At 28.9% G+C, this 14,167-nt stretch overlaps 2 protein-coding genes across 4 annotated transcripts in view; both read right to left on the bottom strand.

Moving 5' to 3' along the window:
- LOC107636628 (uncharacterized) overlaps positions 1-5,793 on the bottom strand; it is a 46,013-nt gene extending 40,220 nt beyond the window's left edge. The window contains exons 1-5 of the mRNA XM_088484698.1: positions 5,730-5,793; positions 5,376-5,471; positions 4,109-4,204; positions 1,056-1,197; positions 467-963 (exon numbers count right to left, since the gene is read on the bottom strand). Coding sequence (XP_088340824.1) covers positions 467-963; positions 1,056-1,197; positions 4,109-4,204; positions 5,376-5,471; positions 5,730-5,793 — 895 coding nt within the window. The remainder of the gene's footprint in view (positions 1-466; positions 964-1,055; positions 1,198-4,108; positions 4,205-5,375; positions 5,472-5,729) is intronic.
- A 692-nt stretch (positions 5,794-6,485) lies between these two features.
- On the bottom strand, positions 6,486-10,601 carry LOC107636627 (replication protein A 70 kDa DNA-binding subunit A-like). 3 transcript variants are annotated; one of them, XM_088485597.1, is made up of 12 exons: positions 9,910-9,986; positions 9,533-9,656; positions 9,126-9,393; positions 8,929-9,025; positions 8,707-8,828; positions 8,536-8,620; positions 8,302-8,434; positions 7,994-8,148; positions 7,751-7,880; positions 7,442-7,636; positions 7,089-7,334; positions 6,486-6,974 (listed from the first exon to the last, which is right to left on the bottom strand). In XM_088485597.1, exons 1-12 carry the CDS (start codon positions 9,984-9,986, stop codon positions 6,807-6,809), a joined length of 1,800 nt encoding a protein of 599 aa, XP_088341723.1. In that variant the 3' UTR covers positions 6,486-6,806. The 3 variants fall into 3 exon arrangements, with proteins under 3 accessions (XP_088341723.1, XP_088341722.1, XP_020976940.1); XM_088485596.1 differs by lacking the exons at positions 9,533-9,656; positions 9,910-9,986 and adding an exon at positions 10,536-10,601; XM_021121281.2 differs by lacking the exon at positions 9,533-9,656 and having other exon boundaries at positions 9,910-9,990.
- Positions 10,602-14,167: the final 3,566 nt, after the last annotated feature.

The following is a 14,167-nucleotide window of genomic DNA, read 5'->3' as shown; positions in this document are numbered from 1 at the left end:
ATTGGATCATTTTCCCGAGAGATGACCGAAAGTAGCCATTGACAGTGGTGATGTATCACATAAAGCCAGCCATGGAAAGGAGTAAGACTGATTGGATGAAGATAGCAGGAAAGCAGAGGTTCAGAGGAACGAAAGCATCTCCATTCGCTTATCTGAAATTCTCACCAATGAATTACATAAGTATTTCTATCCCTATTCTATTAATTATTATTCGAAAACACCATGATCAATTTATATCTGCCTAACTGAGATTTGCAAGGTGACCATAGCTTGCTTCATACCAACAATCTCCATGGGATTCGACCCTTACTCACGTAAGGTATTACTTGGACGACCCAGTGCACTTGCTGGTTAGTTACACGGAGTTGTGAACCATGGTCTTGGCATCATGTTTTTGGCGCCATTTCCAGGGAAAGGAAGAGCAATGAATTTTACATAATTAAAGTGTAATCACGATTCCGCGTACCAAACAACCTTCTAGATTTGTGAATAATACTTTCTTCTATCTCTCTCATCTGCAAACGAAAACATATGAACTCACGCAATGAAACTTTTGTCCTTCTCCCACGAATATTGATATTCTGAACACCTCTATAAGGTATATTCTCTTCGAAACCATCTTCACCATAAGGAAAAAGTAAAGGATATTGCAACGGCCAATATAAAGGATGAGTTTCATAAATTCGTCTCAATTGACCATCTACAGATCGAAGGATTATATCCCTTCCTTGATCAGAACTATCAAAATCACCAACTATTAAAGCAGCTATTTCATCACATGATGGAAAATTATAGACTCTCCGATCAGATCTCCTTTGACAAAATAATCTAAGAGAGTAAACTTCTGAAGGATGATACTCATGGAATTCTCGAACTCTTCGAAATGACTTTGCAATAACATTATGTTCATCAATCATATGCAGCAATCGAACAATCAAATCTGTATCTATATCAAATGTATGACTGGCATAAAAAAAATATAAGAATCATAACAACACACATACATCTTAATTTTTTTTTTAAAATTCAAAGTTTAAATAAAAATTAACACATACCTAAAAAAACTTTGCCCATTATTAACCTCATGTGCCGTGTCATAAACATACAGTTGTGCAAACTTAGGCTTTTCGCCAGCATTAGGCAGCAAACTACCAATTCTATGATAATTTTGTCCAGTCACAATAAACTGTGGCGGACCTCTCCCATCATTGATAGAATTAAGAATTTTACCCCCAAATGACGTGAAAGCGAACATACTGTTGTATGAACATATATTCTTTTGGAAATGTCAGCTTTTGGCATCAGCACCGTTAATTAGTTCAACTAATAAATCAGGTGCTCGCTCCAAAAACGGTAACTGAACTTTATCTTTAGCACAGCAAATTGTAAAAACAGGTTGTCCTCGTCTTGAATCTTTCTCTAGTCATTCTAAATACCAAAAAGAAGCTCCACACGTGGAACATGTGCAATCACAATCACTAATATCAAGACAATCTAAAGAAACAATTTTTGATGTAAGATTGGTTTATGTGAAAAAATTTAAACTTAAAAAGAGTAAAAATGCCATACTAAAGCACTTGCTACTTGTTATTATTACCCTTTATACTAAAAAAAATTGCTTTTAAACAAAATTTACATTTAATATTTTTTAAAAATATAATTAAATAGTTAGAAGTTGTTACTATAACTTTGTTTGCAAGAAGAAGTATATATTTCTTTGTTAAAAAAGTTGTTTTAGAAAAGGAATTTCTAAAAAAATTTTATATTTTTCTAAAAGATATATTAAAGAAGAATTTGTTTTAAACAACTTATGATATAAGACTGGTTTATTTTTTTAAAAAAATTAAGAGTCTAAAACAATTGTTGCTTGTTATAATTACCTAAAAAAAACTGCCATTGAAAAAAATTTACATTTATTACTTTTAAAAAGTACATAACTTTCTAAAAAAATTTCATATATTTTCCTAAAAGATATATTAAAGAAGAATTATTTTTAAAACAATTTAGATGTAAGACTGGTTTATTAAAAAAAATTAAAAAGAGTAATTAAAAATGTAAGACTCAAACACTTGTTGCTTGTTATGATTACCCTTATGCTTAAAAAAGTTGCTTTTTAAACTAATGTACATTTAATAATTTTTAAAAATTGAATTAAATAGTTAAAAGTTGTTACTATAACTTTGTTTGCAAGAAAAACTTTTTCTTTCTTAAAAAGGTTGGTTTAAAAAAGAAATTCTCGAAAAAAAACTGCTTATATTTTTCTAAAAGAACTATTAAAAAAGATAATTTTTTTGAACAATTTATGATGCATGACTGATTTATTTAAGAAAAAAGAAAAACTAAAAAACAGAGTAAAAATATGAGACTAAAATACTTGCTGCTTGTTATAATTACTGTTTATGCTAAAAAAAGCTGTTTTCAAAAAATAAGTAATTTAATCATTTTTACAAATATAATTAAATAGTTTGAAGTTGTAACTATAACTTTGTTTCTTAAGAAAAACCGTCTTTCTTAAAAAGGTTGTTTTTGAAAAGAAATTATATCTAGAGAACTCCTTATATTTTCATGAAAGATATATTAAAGATGAATTTTTTTTTAAAATAATTTATGGTGTAAGATTGGTTTAATTTTTTTTAAAAAAGAAAAACTTAAAAAAGAAGTAAAAATATTAGACTAAAATACTTGTTGCTTGTTATGATTACACTTTATGCTTTAAAAAATGCTTTTAAAAGAATTCCATTTAAACTTTTGAAAATATAATTAAATAGTTAGAAGTTGTTACTATAACTTTGTTTTTAAGAAAACCTTTTTCCTCCTTAAAAAGGTTGTTTTAGAAAAAAAAAATTCTATTGAAATACTTCTTATATTTTTCCAAAAGATATATTAAAGAAGATTTTTTTTTAACTAATTTATTATGTAAGACTGGTTTATTTAAGATAAAAGAAAAACTTAAAAAGGTTAAAAATATAAAATTAAAACACTTGCTGCTTGTTATGATTATCCTTTATGCTAAGAAAAGCTACTTTTAAAAAATATTAAAAAGGTTATTTTTGAAAAGAAATTATCTAGAGAACTCCTTATATTTTCCTGAAAGATATATTAAAGAAGATTTTTTTTAAAATGATTTATGATGTAAGATTGGTTTAATTTTTTTTTTAAAAGAAAAACTTAAAAAAGAAGTAAAAATATTAGATTAAAATACTTGCTGCTTGTTATGATTACACTTTATGCTTTAAAAATGCTTTTAAAAGAATTCCATTTAAACTTTTGAAAATATAATTAAATAGTTAGAAGTTGTTACTATAACTTTGTTTTTAAGAAAACTTTTTTCCTCCTTAAAAAGGTTGTTTTAGAAAAAAAAAATTCTGTTGAAATACTTCTTATATTTTTTCAAAAGATATATTAAAGAAGATTTTTTTAACTAATTTATTATGTAAGACTGGTTTATTTAAGATAAAAGAAAAACTTAAAAAGGTTAAAAATATAAAACTAAGACACTTGCTGCTTGTTATGATTATCCTTTATGCTAAGAAAAGCTGCTTTTAAAAAATAGTTTACAGTTAATAATTTTTAAAAATATAATTGAATAGGTAGAAGTTGTTATCATAACTTTGTTTGCAAGAAAAACTATTTCTTTCTTAAAAAAGTTGGTTTAGTAAAAAAATTATCTAAAAAAATTTCTTATATCTTTCTAAAAAATATATTAAAGAAGATTTTTTTTAAACGACTTAGGAGATAAGACTGTGTTATTTAAAAAAAATCAAAAATCTAAAGTACTTGCTGCTTGTTATGATTATCCAAAAAAAAAGCTGCTTTTAAAAAAATAACATTATTAAAATTTTTAAAAATATATAACTTTGTAAAAAATTATTTATTATATTTTCCTAAGAAATATATTAAAGGAAATTTTTCTAAAAAAAAAAATATATTCAACATTTTTTTAATAGACACTGTTGAAAAAGATGTTAAAGAAAAGAAATGGAAGAAAAGTTAGCTAGACTTATGTTAATATATGAATTAAAAATAATTTAAAGTTAACCATAACTAATTTAATAAAAGGTTGAACCTAAGCATAACTTAAAAAGATGGAAAAATTGAATAACCTAACCTTGCATTTCACTTTGTGCAAATAATGGATGATCAGCAGCAACATCATCAACAGGTAAAATACTGATAGAAGGATCTAAAATATCTAGTAATTCTTCTACAATTTCAAACCAAACAAAAATGAAATCAAATCACACAAATCAACACTATAAAATTATTTATCATTTATTTTAAAAAAAATAAATTATTTATCATTTCTTATAATAATACCGGGAATAATACAGAATATAGTTATGACAACTAAATAATTTATCTATATTAAAGAAGATTTTTTTTTAAAATAATTTATGGTGTAAGATTGGTTTAATTTTTTTAAAAAAAGAAAAACTTAAAAAAGAAGTAAAAATATTAGACTAAAATACTTGCTGCTTGTTATGATTACACTTTATGCTTTAAAAAATGCTTTTAAAAGAATTCCATTTAAACTTTTGAAAATATAATTAAATAGTTAGAAGTTGTTACTATAACTTTGTTTTTAAGAAAACCTTTTTCCTCCTTAAAAAGGTTGTTTTAGAAAAAAAAATTCTATTGAAATACTTATATTTTTCCAAAAGATATATTAAAGAAGTTTTTTTTTTAACTAATTTATTATGTAAGACTGGTTTATTTAAGATAAAAGAAAAACTTAAAAAGGTTAAAAATATAAAACTAAAACACTTGCTGCTTGTTATGATTATCCTTTATGCTAAGAAAAGCTGCTTTCTAAAAATAGTTTACAGTTAATAATTTTTAAAAATATAATTGAATAGCTAGAAGTTGTTATCATAACTTTGTTTGCAAGAAAAACTATTTCTTTCTTAAAAAAGTTGGTTTAGTAAAAAAATTATCTAAAAAAACTTCTTATATCTTTCTAAAAAATATATTAAAGAAGATTTTTTTTTAAACGACTTAGGAGATAAGACTGTGTTATTTAAAAAAAATCAAAAATCTAAAACACTTGCTACTTGTTATGATTATCCAAAAAAAAAAAGCTGCTTTTAAAAAAATAACATTATTAAAATTTTTAAAAATATATAACTTTGTAAAAAATTACTTATTATATTTTCCTAAGAAATATATTAAAGGAGATTTTTCTAAAAAAAAAATATATTCAACATTTTTTTATAGACACCGTTGAAAAAGATGTTAAAGAAAAGAAATGGAAGAAAAGTTAGCTAGACTTATGTTAACATATGAATTAAAAATAATTTAAAGTTAACCATAAATAATTTAATAAAAGGTTGAACCTAAGCATAACTTAAAAAGATGAAAAAATTGAATAACCTAACCTTGTATTTCACTTTGTGCAAATAATGGATGATCAGCAGCAACATCATCAACAGGTGAAATACTGATAGAAGGATCTAAAATATCTAGTAATTCTTCTACAATTTCAAACCAAACAAAAATGAAATCAAATCACACAAATCAACATTATAAAATTATTTATCATTTATTTTAAAAAAAATGATTTATCATTTCTTATAATAATACCGGGAATAATATAGAATATAGTTATGACAACTAAATAATTTATCTATATTGAATTAACAATAAAGTTAACCAATAAATAGGAGAATTACAAACAACATATATTCCATTAAAAGTAACACATTCTATGAAATGAACGTATAAACATTTACCATAATTAATTCCGGTGGCTTTGTCTCCAAGTTTTCTTTTAGCAACTAAGAACGAACCAGCCATGGATAGAAGAAATAAATAGAAAATAAAGGTAAAACCAATCAACTTATATTAATAACTATGACCGACTCTAACCCAGTAAAAAGAAGGGCAACACACCTCTTATATTCCCAAATTTCAATGCTTTCTTCCTTTTCAAAATGTTAATTCTTTTCAACCTCGAAGCCGCAGGATTGGAATACATGATTTTAAAGGAAGTAAAAGACAGGAGTCTACAAAAAGACAGAATGACACATCATTTTATACGTAGACAGAATGATGCATCATTTTATACGTAATCGAGAAAACTGTTGAATCACACACACGCTTGAATTTTTTTATAAGCACAAATAGAAATAATGACTAACCATCGCATGGATATCATTTTTTATCAAAGTTGAGATATAAATCGATAGGAACGAAAAATAGTATATAAGCACAAATACAAAAGGATAGTAGCAAACTTGCAATAGAAATCAAATATTCGATCAATTACAATACAATCAAATGAGACTATTACATTGGAATTTACTGTAACCATATGATATGTTGAATTAAAACATGTTCAAAGGCAATTATGGAGCATAACAACAACTAATCATGAACAACACAAATGAATAAAAGACAGCATACGAAAAAAACAAAAGAATTAAGACTAATGGAGCTATTTCCTTCCATTAATATTATAAAATTCATTACACTTGCTTGCTTACATTCACAAAAGTGACATTATAATTCCACACTCTGACTATAACCTATGTCCTTCTAAATACATGACAATATGTACAATCTTTAGCAGAGTACATTTGAAATTAACACAAACCCTTCCTAATTCAAAAAAGCATAACAATACTTACAACAGACCAACCAAAACATGAAGGGATAAGTTGTGACTCTCCTAACAGTTGGACATATCCTCAAAAAAAAAAAGGACACACTTCAAATATAAGTCAGCATGAGAAATATGAAATCTAATTCGAAATTTAAGTCATATAACCCTATTAAAGCTGCTAACTTCAGCTAAATAACTATCCATCCTAATTATCTTCAACCTTGATCATCTTTGATGAAGGACCAACAGTTTCCTCCAAGGCTTTCCGAAAATCTGATTCAAGGTTTCTCTTCACTTTGGAACGCACACCATCATTGCAAATAGAAGAAACATCAATGTTGTCCGAATTATCCAGAAGATGAGATAGGAAGTCCTAGACAGATAAAAAAAATAGAAAACACAAAACCAATGAATAAAAAGAGAAAATGGAATGCAATAATAAATTGAATAAGTGATCTGATTCAATAGAAAGTTCAGACTGTGTGACCTGAGTTTCTTCAACACCTGAGTTGAGCAATGAGCCAACTTCATCACTAAAGACCTGATTCTCATCATCATCGCCAGAAACTTGAGGAACAACAGATTTCCTATTAGTGTCCATATCTATCGAAATGTCATCAAGACCAGGAACACTTTCATCCTTATCCAAGACTGAAAGCTTAACATCTTTTGAGGTAGGCTGTGTATAAGAGGGTTCACCTATGTCCAAACCAATCCCAGGAACACATGCATCCTTCGATAAAGAATGAAAGAAGAAACACTCAAGCAAGAGCAATGCAATAAAAAAAATAAAAGAATCAAAGAATAAAGAAAAAGCAAAAAACAATAAAAGAGAATAACCTTGACAGGTGTCACTTCGTTCTCATTCTCAGCAAGCTCAAACATAGAAATAATAGTTGGGTCATCACAAATCCTTTTTACACGAAAGGTTCCAAAGTATTTGTCTATACCAAGGGACTTGGTATCTACTTTTAGTAAAACTTTTTTACCCTCTAAAGTTTTAAATGTAATAGGATAGCTATCTCCACACAGAACCTATAAGGATAAAATCAGAGAGGTCACCATCTAGATCATAATGAATAATATCATAAAAAAAATGATAACTATTTATAGATCAACATTTAGATGGACATAAAAAATTATACGCACAGTTGGCTCCTTTTGGACTTCATTAAAAAGGTCAGCACATGCTTTTTTAAGCAAATAAGCTATTTCACGATCGAACAAAACGAATATGCCCTGTCCAGTATGATCAGAAACTGCTACTTTAAGTCTGAACCTATAACAATATGACGATAAAATAGAAAAATTAATAAAAGACCTTGTCAGAATTTAAGTAAACAAAAAGAGGAAGTAATTATTTGAAAAGCTACAAATCATGAAAATAGAAACCTTGGAATCACATTTGTCACATGATGCATGCAAACATCACAGAAATAGACCCCAGACTCAGGATAAACTGCCTTTTCACACACACAAGTGGAATACCACCAACAACCCTCTTCAACAATATCAGTGATAGTACCCATAATAACAAAACTCCCATCCTGCATACCATGCACAACAAAACACCACGTGAAGGAAAAAAATAATCTAATCGAGGAAAAAAAATTAGTTAAAACCACCTTGAAGTATATTTAAACATACAAATTATGTATAAACATAAGAGGGCAGAATGAAAAAAGTATAAATTTATAAACCTCTTTGTTATCATGTAATTGATCTATTGTGGATCGCCTAGTTAAGCGCATGAAGTCATCCTCCAATGAAACAGATTTTCCCTCATTCGCAATGAATAAAGGTTGAGTGCCATTAATCCCTTGTTCGACCATGCTAAGATTTAAAAAACACTATTTAGTTTCACATCAACAGAATAAAATAAAAACAAAGAAAGGACTGCAACATAGAGATAATTTGGGAGGGATAACACAAACCTTTTTCGAAAATCAATAACTTCTGACAAATCAGGATTAAAGTAAATTTTTGTTGCTTTCATAACATTCTGGAGACTAGGTTGACCTATGGGTAATAAAAGAATGTCAACAGATCTAAAGATCGGGATAACATAACCGTACACATAATAAGATAACATTCAGTTACAACACCTCGAAAAAGTTTAATCTTAGCAAGTTGAACAATGACAACCGGTTGCTCAACATAACCAGAAGCAAGAAAATCATTTAACTGGTCCACGTACTCTCCAAATAATGTGCATCGCAGCATCATCCTATACATGAAAAAAAGGAAAACTCAGTAGAAACTTTTTTCAGAATAGATGAGAATACAAATAAATATAGAAATAGAAATAAAGGGTGAGAGCAACAAACTTTTGTGAAGAAAGTTCGACAACCACCATCTTAACCGTTTTACCATCCCTGTCATAGTTTTTCTCTTCCCCAACCAATGTCAAAAGACCAATTACATCTACATTGATATGTTAATAGGAGTAAAAAAGATGTAACAAATAATTTTCAGAAGAAAAGAAACTGAAGAAGTAAATGAAAGACACGAGGTCAAGACTCACCAACTAAATAGTCATGATCCTGACTCATTTGCAATATGTCTTCAAAGGGATATATAGAAAAACAAGACTTGGGTATTATATCATCAGGAATTGTTGTCACTGTTGTACGAAACAGAAAAATGAGTTTGAACTCATGCTTTGTAGCTCTATAAGAACCTTGGTTTGAAACAACAGCAAAATAGCTCATCTTATAACAACTGCCTTCAAGAAGATGATCTTTAAACTTGTGGATTAGTTGCTTCCTTATAGTGGCCTGGATTTTGGTAGACTATGAACATCCAAAAGAACAAAAACATACAACTCATCAAGAACGAAAACAAAAGCACAACAAAAAAAATTGGAAAAATTAATAAGAAGAAACTAAGTATATGAACACAACAAATAAAAAGAAAAGATCAACCGCTCACATTTTCATCAACCAGAATAAGTTCCATTGAATTTGGAACATCTGCATTACCAAAGCTAGGTACAGTCCAAGCCCTTAGTATCCTAACTTTGATCCTCCAGGCCTCACGTGGAGGAACGATCTTACTGATAGGATCAAAAGGAGGACTCATTGCAAACAATCAAATCTCACAATATCACACTTACGAAAGGCAGAACAAACTCAACAAAGAACAAACAACAGAAAAGAGAGCAGAAAGACAGAGAAGAGATGGGGGTAGAGAATGATGTACACGATATCGAAGAGAGGCAATAGCCTTTTATAGGCAAAAACTAAAGAACAACTCAACATTTGAATTCAAAAATTTTGCGATAGTGGAGGGAAATCAACATTGCTTACCAATTGAAATCTTCCTCATATCCAGGGATGATAACATCAACCACTCCACTCATTCTCTCAAACATCAAATCAACCATCATCTTCATCCCAGTTCTCAACCTTACCTTTATATTAGTAGCTCTAGTTTTTAGTTTACCTCTATAGGAAGAAAGAAGAGCAAAAAGATGGAAAGAACCAATGAAGAGAATGTCGTAATCTATCTAAAAGAAGAATATATTGTAATATTATATACCAACTAACATGACATGAACAGCATTCTAACTGACATCAAGAAGGAAAAAAAATAAAAATGCATACCACACGTCACAATCTCCTACCTAAACTATGACATCAGTTTCCAGATTCAGAAACATCACTATTCATCAAAATTCAATTCAATGAATGACCATAAACCCTAAAATGGGACAAGATCAGTATAATTATACATAAATAATCTAATTTTAGATTTCAGCAAAACATGTATTATCCATCCATAGTTCACACAAACATGGATAAAGACAATTTAATAGTAAGAAGAAGATATAAATAAACAAATAATCGAATTCCAGACATAACAAAACATGTATTATGGTTCATTACAAAAAATGGATACAAACAATTAAATAGTACAAAAAACATAATCTTACCTTGAATCGATTACTGCAATGAAAGTAAGAAGATGACGGCTGTCACTCTGCTGCCATCGGTCTCCATATCCAAAAGCCACGCCAATTGCTTGCCCTAAGTAACGTGTTTTGCATATACATAATCAATTTAACCTAAATGTTATCCTGAACCTTCTATTGGGCTTATAACAAGTGTTGGATACCCATAAAAATATTTTGAAAAGTGGCCCAAAAACAAACACATTGAATACAGGCTCTCATTCACTCTGACAAAAAAAAAAAAGGTTCTCATTGACTAAGAATATACATTGAATTCTATAACTTACTGAACCCCTACATATTAGGTGAAGAATTAGTTTCAAAGCAATAGATAGAGGTGTAGCTTTCAAATCAAACAGTGGAATAGAAGCATCTCATTCCTTCTTGCTTTTTATTTATAGCTTACAGTTTTGCCAAAAAAAAAGCAAAAAAAGGAAAAAATGGATTGGAATTTCGAAGTGGCAATAATGATACATACTTACCCTCTTTCACCAACAAATAATAAGGATTTAAAAGTATTTTATTTTTGAGAAAAATCAAAATTTTGAGAAAATGCCATGTAAGCACTAACTCTTCCAAGTTTACTAGTATAGAAAGATATTTAGTGACAGATATAGAAAATTTTAAAAATGGGGGTAAAGTATACATAATATAATAATAATTTTTGTAATTATATTATGTTGTAAAATATAATTAGTTTTTGAATTATCTAATTAACAAATTAAAATGATAAAATAATAATTTAAAGAGTTAAGTATTATTTTGGTCCTTAAGATATAGGTTGAAAATTTTTTTGTCCCCAACTTTTTTTTATACAAAATCGTCATTTTTACTTAAATCTTAAAATTTTGGACCAAATTACTTATAACAAAAAATTATAAAAAAAAAAAAAAGAAAAATAAGAGAATGAGAGTGTTTGTGGTCCTGCAAAGGGGGAAGGAAAGAAGAAGGGGGAAGGGAAGAAGAAGTGGAAGCTGTCCACGTACGATCCACCTCTGTCTCTGCTTCTGTCGCAAAAACTTTAAAAACAAGTCAAACCTTAGGAAAAATTTTAAAACCAAGTTAAAGTTTAGGGACCATTTTGTATAAAAAAAAAAGGTTGGGGATAAAAAAATTGTCGGCCTATACATTAGGGACCAAAATCGTACTTAACCCTAATTTAAAATAATAACAAATAATTTAAAATTTATTCTTTCGAATTTTATATTTTCAAAAAATTAAATAATTTTTTTATTGTCAATACAATCAAATATCTCTTTTTATATATGTTACTAAATATTCATTTAAAAATTTATCTCCCATATAATTATGAAGCCAACTTTTTATATGATGTTCATAGTAAAGATAGTTCTTTCAACTGATGCAGTTACTATGAGCAAAACTAAAACTAACTTCAAAAGAAAAATACTAATGAATAAACAATATTTTTTCGAGTCTCAACTAATTTTTGAAAAATAAACACCAATTTTTTATAAATTTAAAAATTAGTCATCAAAATGCACATTTAATACGAAGTTCTCAAGTTGACTATCAAGAGTCAAATGTTAAATGAAAGAAAATTTAATGGATAAGATAGAACATCAATCAAAAGTTAAGGACTTGGAGAGTTGGAATAATTAGAGTAATTGTAAAGCTATAATTTATTTTGACTTCTAATTTTTTATGTTTTTATTAATTTTTTTAAATTTAATATTAAAATAAGTTTAATAAGATAATTCTTTTTAATTTGGGATTAATTAACACAATAAATTTATATATTAGTAAAGTTAAATTTAATAAATTAATTTTTATAATAATTTAATATAATGAGGTCAATATTAATAATATAGTGGGAGCAAAAAAACTTCTTCACTAAGAATTATTCAAAAAAGTTTAAAATTTCTTGGGGGCATTTGTCCCCCACCCCCTTGTGAATGAATCCGTCCCTGCATGTTCTCCACCCAGCTCTCGGGATAAAGGGAGCTCTATTCTGAAAGTTTTGTCAAGATCTAGCTCGACCACTACCTCTTCTACTGGTCATACGTCGAAAAGGGATTTGGATCCTCTAAAGTTTGAATTTCACTTTAAAGAGTAAAGTGTGATCTTCTACCTTTGAATAGTTTCTCTTTCATATTTATTATTGGTCCCACCTATGAAATTAATGACGAGAGATCACACTTTACTCTCTAAAGTGAAATTCAAACTTTAGAAGATCCAAATCCGTCGAAAAGCACCTTGACGTGGCAGAAATTGGCGAGTCAAAAATTGTTGTAAATATGCGTTGCTAGTATAGTTCTTAACCAACCAGAATTCTACTTATCAATTTAGAAGGGTTGTCACAAAAATTAAAATTAAAATACTCGGAGTATGAATCCCAGGTTGTCTCCCAACGAGTTGCAGAAAGGTGTGCTATTTTATTAATCAGATATTTTCAGAAAGAGTTTGAGTTGAATAAACAGGAAATTAAATTGGGGAAATTAAGTAATTTAAATAAAAGCCTTGACTGGGAGTAGATTAGTTGGAAGCCCTATTCTTGTTGTAGTACTCTCAAGATTAATTGATAATTGAAGGTCATTCTGTTTAGTTATCCCTTACTAAGTAAGGGAAAGTCAAACAAGTTGAAATGATGTTTCTACTCACAAGTCCCAATCCGCTTACTTGGAAGGACTGGCGTTAGTGACTAGAGAGCCATCCAACAGTAAACCCAATTACAATCTCTCTTTTGAGTATTCCAACTAAAGGGTTCCTTTCAATCAACTCCCCATCAAGTTAGGGAACTACTCGCTCATTGTGATTATGGAACACATAACATAGAAAAGGGAACTAATGAAAGACATGATAAATAAAACTCAAAGGAATCAATTAAAAATAAAAGTAACTCTTGTATTAATAAATTCTAAAATAATTCAATAATAAAATTGAGTAAATTAAAGGACATGGAAGAGTAAAGCCAAGTAAAGAAAACGAACTAGAATGACGAAGTCTTGATGAGGTAATAACTCTTTTCAATATCCCAATGCAAAGAGCAATCGAAATAAAAATCCTAAGAACTATGAGTGTGTAGAGAGAAAACCTAGAGGAGGAGTAAAACTAGATCTAAAAACTAAAAACTGTATAGAATGAATGTTCTCTTTTGGTTTCTGCATGTCCTCTGGCTCTAGTATGCTTTTTCGGACCGAAAACTGGGTCAAAAGAGGGCCCAAAATCGCCCCCAGCGAATTCTGCAGATTATGCAGATCGCGCATGTCACGCGATTGCGTCATTCATGCGGACGCGTCATGCGGCGTTTTGCTTTGCCACACGGGCGCGTCGTCCACGCCTCCGCGTCACTTGTGCTATTCCAATCCGCGCGGTCGCGTGAGCCATGCGACCGCGTCATTGCGATTTCCTCTCTTCCGCGTCACTTCTCGCTGGTCATATCCTTAATTTCTTGTGTTCCTTCGATTTTTGCAAGCTTCCTTTCTAATCTCCAACTCATTCATGCCCTATAAAACCTGAAACACTTAACACACAGATCACGACATCGAATGGAATAAAGGAGAATTAAAATACATAATTAAAAGTCTCTAGGAAGCAAGTTTTCAATCATGTAATAATTTTAGGAAGAAAATATAAATGCATGCTAATCATATGAA

The sequence above is a fragment of the Arachis ipaensis genome, chromosome B4, assembly GCF_059453495.1.
Source record: "Arachis ipaensis isolate K30076 ecotype BB chromosome B4, ASM5945349v1, whole genome shotgun sequence".
Taxonomy (NCBI): Eukaryota; Viridiplantae; Streptophyta; class Magnoliopsida; order Fabales; family Fabaceae; genus Arachis; species Arachis ipaensis.
This window is presented reverse-complemented; position numbering and strand designations above follow the sequence as displayed.